This window comes from Haliotis rubra, unplaced genomic scaffold (genome assembly GCF_003918875.1).
Source record: "Haliotis rubra isolate DU_JTF1 unplaced genomic scaffold, ASM391887v1 Scf342, whole genome shotgun sequence".
NCBI lineage: Eukaryota > Metazoa > Mollusca > Gastropoda > Lepetellida > Haliotidae > Haliotis > Haliotis rubra.
Genome location: NW_025767016.1, coordinates 476,084 through 491,274, shown reverse-complemented (window position 1 = coordinate 491,274; position 15,191 = coordinate 476,084). Strand labels below are relative to the sequence as shown.

The 15,191-nt window shown below is 41.7% G+C and overlaps 2 protein-coding genes across 2 annotated transcripts in view; both read left to right on the top strand.

The window, feature by feature from the left end:
• Positions 1 to 4,656, top strand: part of LOC124284683 (motor neuron and pancreas homeobox protein 1-like) — a 30,474-nt gene extending 25,818 nt beyond the window's left edge. Inside the window, exon 3 of the mRNA XM_046720784.1 lies at positions 2,961 to 4,656. Within this exon, the coding sequence (XP_046576740.1) occupies positions 2,961 to 3,305 (345 nt within the window). The 3' untranslated portion in view covers positions 3,306 to 4,656. The remainder of the gene's footprint in view (positions 1 to 2,960) is intronic.
• LOC124284682 (alkylglycerol monooxygenase-like) overlaps positions 3,750 to 15,191 on the top strand; it is a 78,233-nt gene continuing 66,791 nt past the window's right edge. Inside the window, exon 1 of the mRNA XM_046720783.1 lies at positions 3,750 to 4,060. Within this exon, the coding sequence (XP_046576739.1) occupies positions 3,750 to 4,060 (311 nt within the window). The remainder of the gene's footprint in view (positions 4,061 to 15,191) is intronic.

The window sequence follows — 15,191 nt, the reverse complement described above, 5'->3', positions numbered from 1 at the left end:
GGTTACAATGAAAGCTTTTGCTTTCTTCTCTGAAACATTTTTTGAGCCCGTTCTGTCAGTGGTAGCGCGCCCATATTGTATGCTCCAGTTAGAGATAGAGGAGCGGCAAACCTTGTAATCTGCTACTGATTAATCGCTCTGATCCCCTATATGATGCATTTAAATGGATTACTTCAAGGCTTAGGCAATTGATAAAATCCTCAAGGTGTTAAATACCATACCCAGCCGTCACATGTTAATCAAAATCTCTTGTATACATGGTTTAACAACAAGGGCGAGGTAGATTATTAGAGGTTGTGGAGAAACGGTAGCTAACACCGGTGATGTCTTCCCAGTCGCAGGTTGTAATCTCAGTGCTAACTCCGGCACATATGGCCACCGATGTCGTGCCTCTCGTCTATAGCATGTGGCATGCCTTATCTCGGCTACAAGGGCTAAGGAGAGAAATTACACTCTTAATTGGATTAATTAAAACCCGCAACAGTTAAGATTGCTAGTTTATCGTGTAGGATTAGCGCCTTAGTTTGCTTTTTGACAAGCGGTACCCCGACAACGCACGGCGGGTAAGCAGAGGTAACACCCACAATAATAGATTCTTACCAGGCCTGGGATATCTCCCTGGTTCAAGCACGGAGAGAAAGCCGATCTGTCTGATAGACACCCGCTCCTTGCCGCACACCTGTGCAGCGGCACCCAGCCTGATACCCACAACTGGCTACAGCTGATGGCTGCTATCATCGGGTTGTTAGAATTAGCGAATGTCACAAATTGTGGACAATTAACGATAAATGGGCCTATTCGCCGATACAAGGCATTACGTGTAAGCCCTAACTAAATAACTGGGCAGACTTTCAACAAAAGCTCGGGCCCAATAAAGGATATATGCTTGTCCATGTGTTGAATAGAAGCTTATATTATGAACCCTCATACCTGTAGGTCGCCGAGTTTCCACACTCAACCCGATTTCGCTCACCCGGGGAATAAATCGCACGTTGATAATGTCTCCGTTAACACTCGCCACAGTAGGTCGAGGGGAAGGTGGCGGGTTATCACTCAATCTCACACCTTTAGGGAGGCGTTGTCACACCTTAATAGAGGTGTGAAATTTCAGTAGAACAAACCAGTGCTTATTTCGCAAATGAAGGCAACATTTAGATAAATTACTCGACATTTTTGCCTTGATTGTTTACTGACGTTTAGAATCAGATTTATTGGTTAGGGTTAGTGGTTGAAACGTACTAGGGGTGTAGGTTTAATGGCCTCAACTATGTGAGCGTGGTATGGCGAGACTCGCATGTCGCAACCCTGGCATCTCGTTTATAGAAATACACAATATTAATGTGCGCCTATAATCCCCGACACAAGTTAGCTTCAGACTCGGACACATGTTGGCTACAGACACAGACACATGTTGGCTACAGACACAGACACATGTTGGCTACAGAGTTAGACACACGTTGGCTACAGATTCACACACATGTCGACTACAGTCTCGGACACATGTTGGCTACAAACACAGACACATGTTAGCTACAGATTCAGACACACGTTGGCTACAGACACAAACAAATGTTGGCTACAGACACGGACAAATATTGGCTACAGACACAGACAAATATTGGCTACAGTGTCAGACACATTTTGGCTACAGACTCTGACACACATTGGCTACAGACACAAACAAATGTTGGCTACAGACACGGACAAATATTGGCTACAGACACAGACAAATATTGGCTACAGTGTCAGACACATACTGGCTACAGACTCGGACACATGTCGGCTACAGTGTCGGACACATGTTGGCTACAGACCCGGACACTTATTGGCTACAGACCCGGACACATTTTGCTACAGATTCAGACACACGTTGGCTACAGACTCTGGAACATGTTGGCTACAGACACAGACACATGTTGGCTACAGATTCAGACGCACGTTGGCTACAGACTCGGACACATATTGGCTACAGACCCGGAAACACTTTGGCTACAGACCCGGACACATATTGGCTACAGACTCGGACACATATTGGCTACAGACCTGGACACATGTTGGCTACAGACACAGACACATGTTGGCTACACATTCAGACACACGTTGGCTACATACTCGGACACATTTTGGCTACAGACTCGGACACATGTTTGCTACAGACACAGACACATGTTGGCTACAGACTCCGAAACAGATTGGCTACACACTCAGACCCGTGTTGGCTACAGACTCGGGACAAAAAAGGGACCGATGGAATATTTGCACTTGGTTTTGAAAACGTATAATTGTGTCCAGTGAAAAAGAATGAATGTTTTATTAACCCCAACACCCCAACGCCCCAGTCCTCATTACCACCGACGACAAAGTAAGCTTTTAAGAAGAACACAAAACACACATTTTATTAAAAAAATAACTTCTGATAGATAACAAAACGTGTGATGCAAGAAATACATAAATGTCAATATAATTAAGTGATTTTAAATGTACTTCATTTATATTCTTTGAACGAGTGAAATCACAATGAATGAGCTGTCTGTCCTTTAGATACGTATTCCTGACATCTATAGGCATGGAAGGAGAACAGGAAAATGAGATATATCGTTCTTTGTTGATACTGAGGTTTTGATCAAGTAACTTTAATATGTATTAAAATATATGTATTTACAACTCGTTTCATGACGTACAAGCTAAAATGTTACGCTCAACGTTCATGGAGGTGAATGGATAACGTAAGACAAAACCCCAGAGATACGTTGGGTGTAAAAAGTGCAATCTAGGAGCATGGATATTATATAATCTGGCTGATTCAAGATGATGAAGATTCTAAAGCCATTCCTGTCGCTATAAAGGGACGCCAATCTTGAAAATGAATTACGGCTTTAAAGAATTCTCCGCACATCTATTTTTGTAATGGTAAATTCTGAAAATAATTTAGATATATAATACAGTGTTTTGTGTTGCAGGTAAAGATCTGGTTCCAGAACCGGCGCATGAAGTGGAAACGGAGCAAGAAGGCCGCCATGGAGGCCAAGAGCGGGAAGGAGGAGGACAAGGCGAGGTTAGATGGGGCAGATACACGTACAGATGCACACAAGCAGTCGGACGCCGGGGACGACATGAACGGTGATAACATTGACGTTACGGAAGTGGATATGGATGATTCCGCTGAGACGGAAATAGACGACAACGAGGACAGTGATAACGAAATGTGTGTGTCCCAGAATTCCACAAACTCTGACCTTGTTTCCGGTGTGTCAATACCAACGTCAAATGGCCGCTGTTCTGTAGTTCAGCCTGCACATGCCTGATGTAGATGGATGCAATGCGAATTCGTTTTCTTTGAAGATCATGACTGATGCCATGATAAAGAGAGACGCTGCAATATCTCCCTGGAATCTTCATGGACTACACGCATTGTCTTCACACGAGGACCCATATTGTTCCATGACAAAGTGAATCTCACAGAAACGCTATGACACAAGGTTGCAGTGTGTAACTCAGGTCTGACAGACACAAGTACACGTGTAGATGATTACACAGGCCGTGCTGACGTTACCATCGCTCAGACAGCAACACATACAGCGGGAGGTGTGTGAACTGGACCACGTGAACTAAAGAATCAAGAATAAGTACAAGTAACAGTATACTGTGGATCAGGACATGGTACGGTATCACAAGGAACCGTGTCGTCTGTGGAACAGGTCAAGAGGGCGTCAGCAAACGCAGTGGTGGCATGTGTGGATCCGGTCAAGATGACGTCAGCAAACGCAGTGGTGGACTGTGTGGATCCGGTCAAGATGACGTCAACAAACGCAGTGGTGGCTTATGTGGATCCGGTCAAGATGACGTCAGCAAAACGCAGTGGTGGCCTGTGTGGATCCGGTCAAGATGACGTCAGCAAACGCAGTGGTGGCCTGTGTGGATCCGGTCAAGATGACGTCAGCAAACGCAGTGGTGGCCTATGTGGATCCGGTCAAGATGACGTTAGCACAAGGAGCCGTGTCGTCTGTGGATCAGGTCAAAATGACGTTAGCAAACGCAATGGTGACCTGTGTGGATCAAGGCAAGATGACGTTAGTACCAGCGATTATGTCGAATGTGCATATGAAATGTAGGATCTAACAGAGTAAGCAAACCCTTAAGTATTGACCTTGATTGTAGAAGGTTCATGATGACGCCAGTTGGAAAGCAATCCTTCGAGTGAGAGATGGTGAATACATCTTGAACGACTACTAATTATCAGTGCCAACGTGATGACGTCACCAAAATCAGTATTTCCTCCAGCCTGGCAGGCAATGTGTATTGTTTTTTATTGTAGCTTCTAAAACATTTTGTCATTTTCAACCACTTCACAAAGTCTTAAGATTGCAAGGTGTGGGTGATATATTCTCAGGGTTTAAGACACCTGTTGCATTTGAGCATCGACTAAGAGGTGAAACGTTCCGAACTATTGCCGTTTTTATGGGAAGTTCTTTTAAAATAAAGGGATAGAGGATTTACAAACAATTGTAGCATTAATGCCCCATGTATATATGATCTGAATGAATGAAGAGGGTGAGCTACGAACCCTCTCTCTGCTCGCTGTTGTTATCATGTGTATATTTTCCGATGCATGGCAGTCGGATATTATGTGTTAAATAAATTAATATGTAGAACTACGCTGTTGTTTGTGACTGAGTCTGTGGTCTGGCGAAAGCTATGCCACATCTTTTTGTTACAGCTGAATATTGTGGACACGTTGTCGTTCGTCACGCTGTAACCGAGGCACGTGCTCGAGAACCACATAGGTTACCAAAACATGGGTTACAATCCTGTTAAATCGGCATCAGGGGTTACGCTCCTGTTACATCGGTAGTACAGGTTACGCTCTTGTTACATCAATAGTACAGGTTACACTCATGTTACATCGGTAGTACAGGTTACACGCTTGCTACATCGGTAGTACAGGTGACACTCTTGTTACATCAGTAGTACAGGTTACACTCTTGTTACATCGGTAGTACAGGTTACACTCCTGTTACATCGGTAGTACAGGTTACACTCTTGTTACATCGGTAGTACAGGTTACGCTCTTGTTACATCAGTAGTACAGGTTACACTCCTGTTACATCAGTAGTACAGGTTACACTCATGTTACAACGGTAGTACAGGTTACACTCTTGTTACATCGGTAGTACAGGTTACACTCTTGTTACATCGGTAGTACAGGTTACACTCATGTTACATCGGTAGTACAGGTTACACTCATGTTACATCGGTAGTACAGGTTACACTCTTGTTACATCGGTAGTACAGGTTACACTCTTGTTACATCGGTAGTACAGGTTACACTCATGTTACATCGGTAGTACAGGTTACACTCTTGTTACATCGGTAGTACAGGTTACAGTACAGGTTACTCTTGTTACATCGGTAGTACAGGTTACACTCTTGTTACATCGGTAGTACAGGTTACATCTCTTGTTACATCGGTAGTACAGGTTACACTCTTGTTACATCGGTTACATCTTGTTACATCGGTAGTACAGGTTACACTCTTGTTACATCGGTAGTACAGGTTACACTCTTGTTACATCGGTAGTACAGGTTACACTCTTGTTACATCGGTAGTACAGGTTACACTCTTGTTACATCGGTAGTACAGGTTACACTCTTGTTACATCAGTAGTACAGGTTACACTCTTGTTACATCGGTAGTACAGGTTACACTCTTGTTACATCGGTAGTACAGGTTACACTCTTGTTACATCAGTAGTACAGGTTACACTCTTGTTACATCGGTAGTACAGGTTACACTCTTGTTACATCGGTAGTACAGGTTACACTCTTGTTACATCGGTAGTACAGGTTACTCTTGTTACATCGGTAGTACAGGTTACACTCTTGTTACATCAGTAGTACAGGTTACACTCTTGTTACATCAGTAGTACAGGTTACACTCTTGTTACATCAGTAGTACAGGTTACACTCTTGTTACATCAGTAGTACAGGTTACACTCTTGTTACATCAGTAGTACAGGTTACACTCTTGTTACATCGGTAGTACAGGTTACGCTCTTGTTACATCGGTAGTACAGGTTACGCTCTTGTTACATCGGTAGTACAGGTTATCGGGTACAGGTTACGCTCTTGTTACATCGGTAGTACAGGTTACGCTCTTGTTACATGTTACATCTCTTAGTACAGGTTACAGGTTACTCTTGTTACATCGGTAGTACAGGTTACACTCTTGTTACATCGGTAGTACAGGTTACACTCTTGTTACATCGGAGTACAGGTTACACTCTTGTTACATCAGTAGTACAGGTTACACTCTTGTTACATCAGTAGTACTCTTGTTACATCAGTAGTACAGGTTACGCTCTTGTTACATCAGTAGTACAGGTTACACTCTTGTTACATCGGTAGTACGGGTTATCTCCTGTTACATCGGTAGTGCATGTTACACTCCTGTTACATCGGTAGTACATGTTACACTCCTGTTACATCGTTAGTACGGGTTACACTCTTGTTACATCAGTAGTACGGGTTACACTCTTGTTACATCGGTAGTACGGGTTACACTCCTGTTACATCGGTAGTACGAGTTACACTCTTGTTACATCAGTAGTACGGGTTACACTCTTGTTACATCGGTAGTACAGTTACACTCTTGTTACACTAGTACTTGTTACATCGGTAGTACAGGTTACACTCCTGTTACATCGGTAGTACAGGTTACACTCTTGTTACATCAGTAGTACAGGTTACACTCTTGTTACATCGGTAAAACAGGTTACGCTCCTGTTACATCAGTAGTACAGGTTACACTCCTGTTACATCGGTAGTACGGGTTACACTCCTGTTACATCGGTAGTACAGGTTACGCTCTTGTTACATCAGTATCGCGGATTGCACTCCTGTTACATCAGCATAACGGGTTACACTCCTGTTACATAGGCTTCACGGATTACGCTCCTGTTACATCAGCATAACGGCTTACACTCCTGTTACATCGCATCACGGGTTACACTGATCTTACACAAGTTACATTTATTCTCTTGATACAGATACAGCAATTATATTCACACAACTGACGTATGGTCAGCTATCGTTTAACTGTAATATACTATTCAGGTTTAAGAGTCGTTAAATTAAATTTCACTTCAGAATATTCATCAAAGTGCACCTGAGTCTGAAAAGATCACATGACTGATGTGCCAGTATAACTAAACTTAAAGGGCAGCTACAGCTCGACTTCAGGCCCCGATTTCTCGAAACAAACTTAGGTTTTTACTCAAATTTCAAACTGAGTTGGACAATTTGAAACAGATGAATTTTTAACTGAACTGCATTTTTTAAATAAAAAAGCCCAAACAACTTAAGTAATCTATCCACCAAACTCAAATTGTCTACTATGTTTGAGTTTAATATCGATTTTAGTTCATTCTGGGAAATGCATTTTCATTTTCGAACTTAAGTCGAAACTCAGACATAAGTTTGTTTCGAGAAATCGGGGCCAGGTAACATTGTACCAACATTTACTGTTTCAACCTATCGCATTCTGAAGTCAAGAAGATTATATCGTACTGCAATACAGATATATAGTCAAAGGATAATTCACTCTATCGTGACAATAAGTGCGAACTTAAAAAACCCCAATATCCCTTCTCTAAAGCTTCATGATCGTCACTTCCATGCCATACTCGTTCCAGTCCTGAAAACACCCCCCTTCTCGTCACGCGAACGCTCTTAAAAATGTATTTTCCGTCGTAAGATGTAGACCCAGTATATTTACCATTACTTAATCCTGTTCCTCATCCTCGTATCCAGTGTCATGGTCAGTAAAACATTAGTCTCTCCTATACCCTTCTCATGGAAAATATTACATGCGACATTTCATAAAATGACATTTATTACACCGACTGCATTTGAACTTTGAACTAAATCAAAGCAGGAACTATTCATTTTAGGGCCTAATAATTCAACCGAATCCAATGTAATCGAGATCAATAATTTCATAGTTTCCTAATATAACAGATTCGGTGTTTATTTAAGTAGTGTCGATATTTCCCTGATATTACACACCACTTGCACATAACATTAGATAACATTTGGCGACAATTTCCATCTATGCGGAATACCCTAAAGCAGGTTTTATTCTTTTTCAATAAAATCAAACTTCTTCAGACACATAACATCGTCATTTTACGCCACTTCTCCTTATTTTTGTATGCTTCTAATTCCATAAGAGTTTTTAGACGTCCATGGCTATTTGATTGTGGAATTTCTCCGATCTTGCACTGACCTCTAAAGTAGAAGACGGCACTTTTAAAGATATTTTCTTCGACACTTGCAGCTTCTCTGATCGTATCGACAGAATATTAGCCTACAAATTGCGATCACTTTACCTATTCGTCGATAGTTATTCGCCACACGAGACCCGAAATCGACGGAGATCAGAGTGAAGTAGCACCGCCAATACTTAGCCCATCACCATTAAGTTAAAGTAACGAGAAAAGTCTCTGAGATTAACGAGAATGTCACTACGGCGGCTTGAGAGGTGAGGACCTCTGGGATTCGAACCCACCGCCATTAAAGCTGCTGTGGAATATATAGCCTGTGCCTGTCCGGTCCCGGTGGAGTCAAGTCGCCCGCGTGGAGGTCGAGACATTTTTTCAGTCTAATTCTAATGAAAAAACTATTTGTTGGCATACATACGTATCTCACAATGTTCAGCAGCGCCGCAGTCAGTTTTACCTCCACTTTCATGTCGGGTTTATAGCATACCGCGCAGGGGGCAGACAGAAAGATATTAGATGAAGGAAATATCCACTGGGGCATTCACAAGGTTTTCTTTATTTTTCTTCATTAATGAGTGAGTGAGTATGATTTTACGGCGCTTTTAGCAATATTCGAGTAATGCCACGGGGGTTGGGGGACGTGACGAGCGGACGCTTTAACTGCTAGGTTACTCCACCGCACCTCTTCTTTAATAAACTACATGAGTATATCTACGTATGTACAATGGTATCATCATCAGCATCAGCAGCGGCAGCAGCAGCAGCATCAGCATCAGCAGCAGCAGTATCATTATCACCATCAACGTATTGAAGAAAACCTGACACCTTCTATGAAATACAATCTGATCAAATTGGAGTTCTGTTTTCCACTTGGCTGGTCTAGTGACTAATCTCGCATGTTTAGCCATTGTCTATACCTCTGTTACATTTGTTTAAGGTGTACAAGAAATTTAATTAAAAGAGTTTTGAGGTTTTATTCTATTTCCGTGCGTATCCGTTCCCTTTGCTTTAAAAACCATAATAAGACTCGGTATGTTTGTACTCGCTATGCATGTTTTCACCAGCAAATATCCACGGTACACGATATTAGGCTCCAACAGAGAAGAGTGTGTAGGAATTCATTCCCGGTGCTACGGTCACTTTCCTCCGAACACTCGGTACCATCGGTATCATTAAAGTGATTCATAAACACAGTGTCATCATTAAGCCGGAATCGTGCAATGGAGACGCAGAGAGTATGGATTATGGTTATGGGTTGAATAAAGAAAGGCTTTTCTCGATTTTATTCACGACGCAAGAGAGATCCATGATTACAGACATTTTCTGCTGAATCTACATATTATACTGGGATTTGATTAGATCTTAAGTAAATGCTCATTTAAATGCAGGTTTGCCACTAACACGTATCAACAGAACAACGGGAACACACCGAGTACCGTTATCTAACTAACAAAGACATAAGTTGTGTTCTATCTTGACACCACATACATCCTGTTCGTCTCGTTTGGTTATAAATCTAGACTTAAACGTTTTTTACTTTTGTTATTGTCTTTCCAAAAGCTCAGAACTAGGATGTTCCCGGCCCATCAGTATACAAGTCTGATTCGCGGGATTTATTCTGATAATATATGGTTATATCCCCGCGCGCACGTCTTTACTAAATGACACATGCAATAGTTATTCACGTCATATTGTGGTATCATGCAAATACAGGCTTGGTTTTACTCCTGGTGTAAATGATCTGAGTACATGTGAGCTTCCTGGAATAGACGGCGATCAGCATCCACAGTCGTTCAAATAAAAATGTGATATATTGTAAATGGATTCTTTTAAAACAGCTTTTGTTGACAACATATTGCCGATCTACACATTACCGCGGAGAGTATTACTTAGCTTATAGGTTTGTTAAGTCTCTGTACTATCCGGATATTAAGGTATTTAAGCGGAAGAGGTTGATGTATACTAACACAGGTACATTTAGCTCACAATTCTACTCATACGCATCGTAAACTTACTGTGATGTGGAGACAGTTGGAAGGATGTAAAGATATATGTAGAGGGGCGTGAATATTTATACCAATATCAATGTGCAGCCACTTGTGCAGATTCATCCCGGCGCCGATTAGTGCGGACGGAATCGAACTAATTAGTCCTCTGTTGCCTACGTGATCGCTGTAAATTGCCAAAACAAGTTTATAGAATTGCTTACAAATCATTTCAAGGATGGCACCAGCCTACATCTTAAGTGCTTTAATTCTGGGAAAGTTCGTGTAAAATCATAACCAAAATATTGCCCAGCTAAGCATTAGAAATAAATAGGAATCCGATACAATCATTGCCTTATCCCTCATAGACAAATGGGCTCCGCGCTGACAAGGGGCCATTAGAATTCTTTGGACGGGACTATAAAGCTAACAGTAGCCGCTGGACCCCAAGTCAAGCATGAAAAGATTGGAAAACACACACGTAAAGACGACGGGCGAGTCGGGGGAATGGGCTAGCGTGGTGGTGATTGATCGGGAGGAGAACGCCGGGAAATCACACAAGATGAAAGTGAAATGATCCACAATGGGCAATTTCTCGTGATCAAAATACAGAGAGCGATAATGTCGGGACGGCATCCTGTGTCATCAAGGGAGTACCACTCTGCTAACACTCCGGTAACACTCTGCTAAACGCCGGTCTTCAAAACACTGTGTTACATATAGCCATTAGGAAACACTGACAAACGCTCCGACAGCTAATCTGAAGTGGTCCTCCCGTCGGGAAGAGGTCGCCATCACCGTAGACTACCGCAGCGCTTGATTACAGCACAGTAAATCATAAGACACGTTTGACAAATGAACACCGGATTTGATGCTTTAATCAGTTTCCATCAAACAATGTTATTTTTAGGTATGCCATCAGTTCTCATGAGTCAAAGCTATTTTCTTTGAGCTAAAAGTGTAATAACATAATTATTTCACAGCTTAGATAATGTCGATAAAACATGTCTGATTTCCTAACACCGTGATGGTGCAGCTTGCTGGTAGTGGAGGCAGGAGAAAGACGCTGATCTATCGCAGACTTCCAGGAAGCGAGTGGTGCCTGCATAACAGTTCTCTGCCGGTATACACGTTACATATACATATGGTGAAAACCTCCTTCCCTTAATCATATGAGTGTAAGAAAGTAAGCTACAATAAATTTTGTAGAGGCCTTTGTTCTTTCCAAATTTCTAAGAATTAACAAAGTTGTATATTTTTATACAGAAAAACAACATTTTCCTGCCTTGTAGATAAAACCGACAAAGAACATTTGCATAGTCATATGAGTTCTCTACCAAAGGCATGGTGCACTGTGAGGATTCTGATATCAGGTAACCCTGCTCAGGAATCACTGTCATAGACAAATACTGATGACAACAGATGTTTCGCATCATTGGCACCCGTCACAAACATAAGCAAAAATGTTCACCGGAACCGACGGGAATATCTGGTATAAAACAATATAGGACATTGCTCCGGACATCAGTTTGGTCAGTTTTGAAACACGTCTTACACAAAACTTCCTTAACACTTTACAAGTGCCTTGAATGTTGTATTACTGTTCCCTCGCACAAGGGAGTTTAATGTGATTCATACATATTCGAGATTGTGGTGCATATCACACAGACAGATACCTTGACAACTGAACCTTACGCCAATGACTTCGAATAAACGTCTTCGATCTGAAACCGATTCACCCGATGCTTGTTATCGATCAATCATTTTCTAGTAATCATCATCATCATCATCATCTTGAAAAAGACCTAATTTGAGGTATCATGTGTCCTCATCACCGACTTCACACATGTACTTATAGTCATCCATACAGACTGTTGAAATAACACCCATCCACCCACACACACGCACGCGCGCACACACACACACGCACGCACACACACACACACACACACGCGCGCGCGCACATACACATAATATAAGCAAATTGAAAAAGGTGTGATGTACACACCTATGTTCCATTTACACGCTGAATACTGGTATGATATAATACTATAGCAATACACCATGACATGTATAAACGGTCAGATAATATACACTAAACTGGATAATACATTGTTATTAAAGTGTAACACAGAAAACAATTATGGTCTATATACGAATGTTACATTCAGATAGTGGATAATGGTATGATGTATATGGAGGGTATCTGTCTTTTCTTTTCAATAGAAAAGTATATGTCATCGCTTGTAACCTGAGAGTGCAAATATTGAGGGTGTTTTATGAGCTGTGTAACCACGCCTGAAAATGTTATTTTGTTCTAATAAACTGAACTGTGAACACTCATGTATCTCTGAGGACTAAAGTAGTCTTTTAATTATATTATTGTTGCGAACCTGTTGTATTTCATTGCAAAGATATAATAATTACAGATATATAACAACAAAATTCCCTGTATAGTCTTTCCTATTATTTATTTCCAGTCCGGTTAATATCTTACTTATGAACTATTATTATTAATAGTATTGCTATCTTTTTCCTAGAACTTGCCATTTCTTTAATGGGGGAATTATTTAGAAATTTAAACTTGATTCTTAAAATTATTTCAAGTTGGGACTTGGAATCCGGGAATCGGGAATCTTTGCTGCAGTAATGTAGACAATGTTCCCGAGCTGATTTGTAACATGTAACAACAGCGACGTGTTATGTGTGTAGCAACAAAGCAGTGTTATGTATGTAATAGCTGTGTAATGTTAATATGTAACAACAGTGCAGTGTTTTGTATGTAACAACAGTGTCGTGTTATATGTAACAATAATGTCGTGTTAATATGTAACAACATTGTCGTCTTAATATGTAACCACAGTGTCGTCTTAACATGTAACAACAGTGTCGTGTTCATATGTAACAACAGTGTCGTGTTAATATGTAACAACAATCTCAGGACTCAGGACTCAGGATTTTATTCTCATAAATCATACAAAATGATATCGAGAACATACATATATTTTGATAAATACAAAGTTCCATTTTGGCTTATATGCATATCAATATAATATAAATGTATAACTAAAACAGGGATAATACAATTTTCGTTAAACGTGACAGTTTCTGTACCAAAGGATGATAGTCAGATTTCATAAGGGAAACACATTTATCAATATGGGGGTTATAACAAAAATAGCTAGGGAGTATACTTTTTCTTACAATGCAGTGTTATGTATGTAACAAAACTGCAGTGTTATGTTTGGTAAACAGCAGCCATAAATGATGTGTGTAAATAGAAACGACAAAACCCTCTCCACATTAAGAAGTCTCTGCTATAAGCTAATTCTGACTCCATTATGAGCAGGTGTTTGTTTGGAGCCACATTCAGCAGTATTGCCACTGTACGACGCGGTCCGCAAACAAACAATCCAGTCTGGAGCAGACAATCCAGTGACAGAGATACGATAACATAGCGTGTATTTATGAATCGCGATAAGGTTGGCATATCATTCACCACCGATGGCACCCGTCTTAACCATATGCAAAGGTTAGTTACTAGTCCCTGTTCACGTGAACAACATGGGGAAGGATTGCTACAAGTCAAAATAGGGAATTGCGTCGGATATATACTATCTCAAAAAAGAAACGCATCACGAAATTGGAATTTTGATCCATCCGTTTATTGGTACAGGGAGAATTTTACAAACACGTTTCATTTGTTTATGATTCCTGTGATGTTTTTGTCTGAAAACATCACATCCAAACGCATCCAGCATGAGATACCTGTATGTAACCGCATGATTTTGAGTTGGTGCATGCAATGTCACAGAACACATAATGCACTTGGGACTCACATCGTGTCACTGATGGGTATAAAAGATCGATCACTGTTTTTAGTTTAGTCACTTTATTTGAGAGCGTCTAAAGAATTAAAAATGCCACGACTCAGCCAATCGAAATATTGCCATAGGGCTTCTGGAAGCAGGACAAACTCAGCATGCAGTTGCCCGTCGTATGAACGTACACCAGAGCACGATTTCTCGTCTCTAGGAGAGATATCACCAGCAGAACTCCAGACCTAGAAGTGGACGACCCCGAGTGACCACTAGAGGCCAAGATCGGTACATCCGGGTACATCGTACAGCTACAACCACCAGTATCGCTAGAGACAAACCTGGATTACGACGATTATCCGCACAGACTGTCAGGAACAGGCTTCGAGAGGCGGGTTTGAGAGCACGAAGACCGTACTTTGGTCCTGTCCTACGTTAGCTTCATCAACAACATCGTGTTCAGTGGTGCACCAACGTTCAGGTCTGGACTATGGCTTATTCAGCGATGAATCGAGATGGAAGAACGAGAGTGTACAGACGCCGGCATGAACATTTTGCCGACGCCTGCGTTCCCTAGGCTGACCGATTCGGGAGGGGAAGCGTGATGATGTGGGGACCATATCCTACACTGGAAGAACTGATTTGGTGATGATCCAAGGCAACCTGACTGCGCAACGCTACTGTGATGACATCATTCGTCCACACCGGCTTCCTATTCTCAACCGTCAGAGGGAGTTGTTCCAGCAGGATAATGACAGACCACACACAGCACGTGCCACGAGAGATTTCTCATGAATCAGAACATCAATGTGCTGACATGGCTCTCCAGATCGCCAGGCTTAAACCCGATTGAGTATCCTTGGGATACTCTGGACATGCGTGTACGACAGCGTCACCCACAGCCGCAGACCCTTCAACAACTCGCCCATGCACTACAGGCAGAGTGGACTGCAATTCAGCAACATCAGATCCAGAGACTGATTCGTTCGATGCCGAGACGATGTCGTGCAGTACTGAACGCCAATGGTGGTCACACTAGGTACCTACTTCAGCGCCACCAAGCGTCTTTGTGTGATCCTCTATCTGACTTTTTCCGAGACTCTACCAAA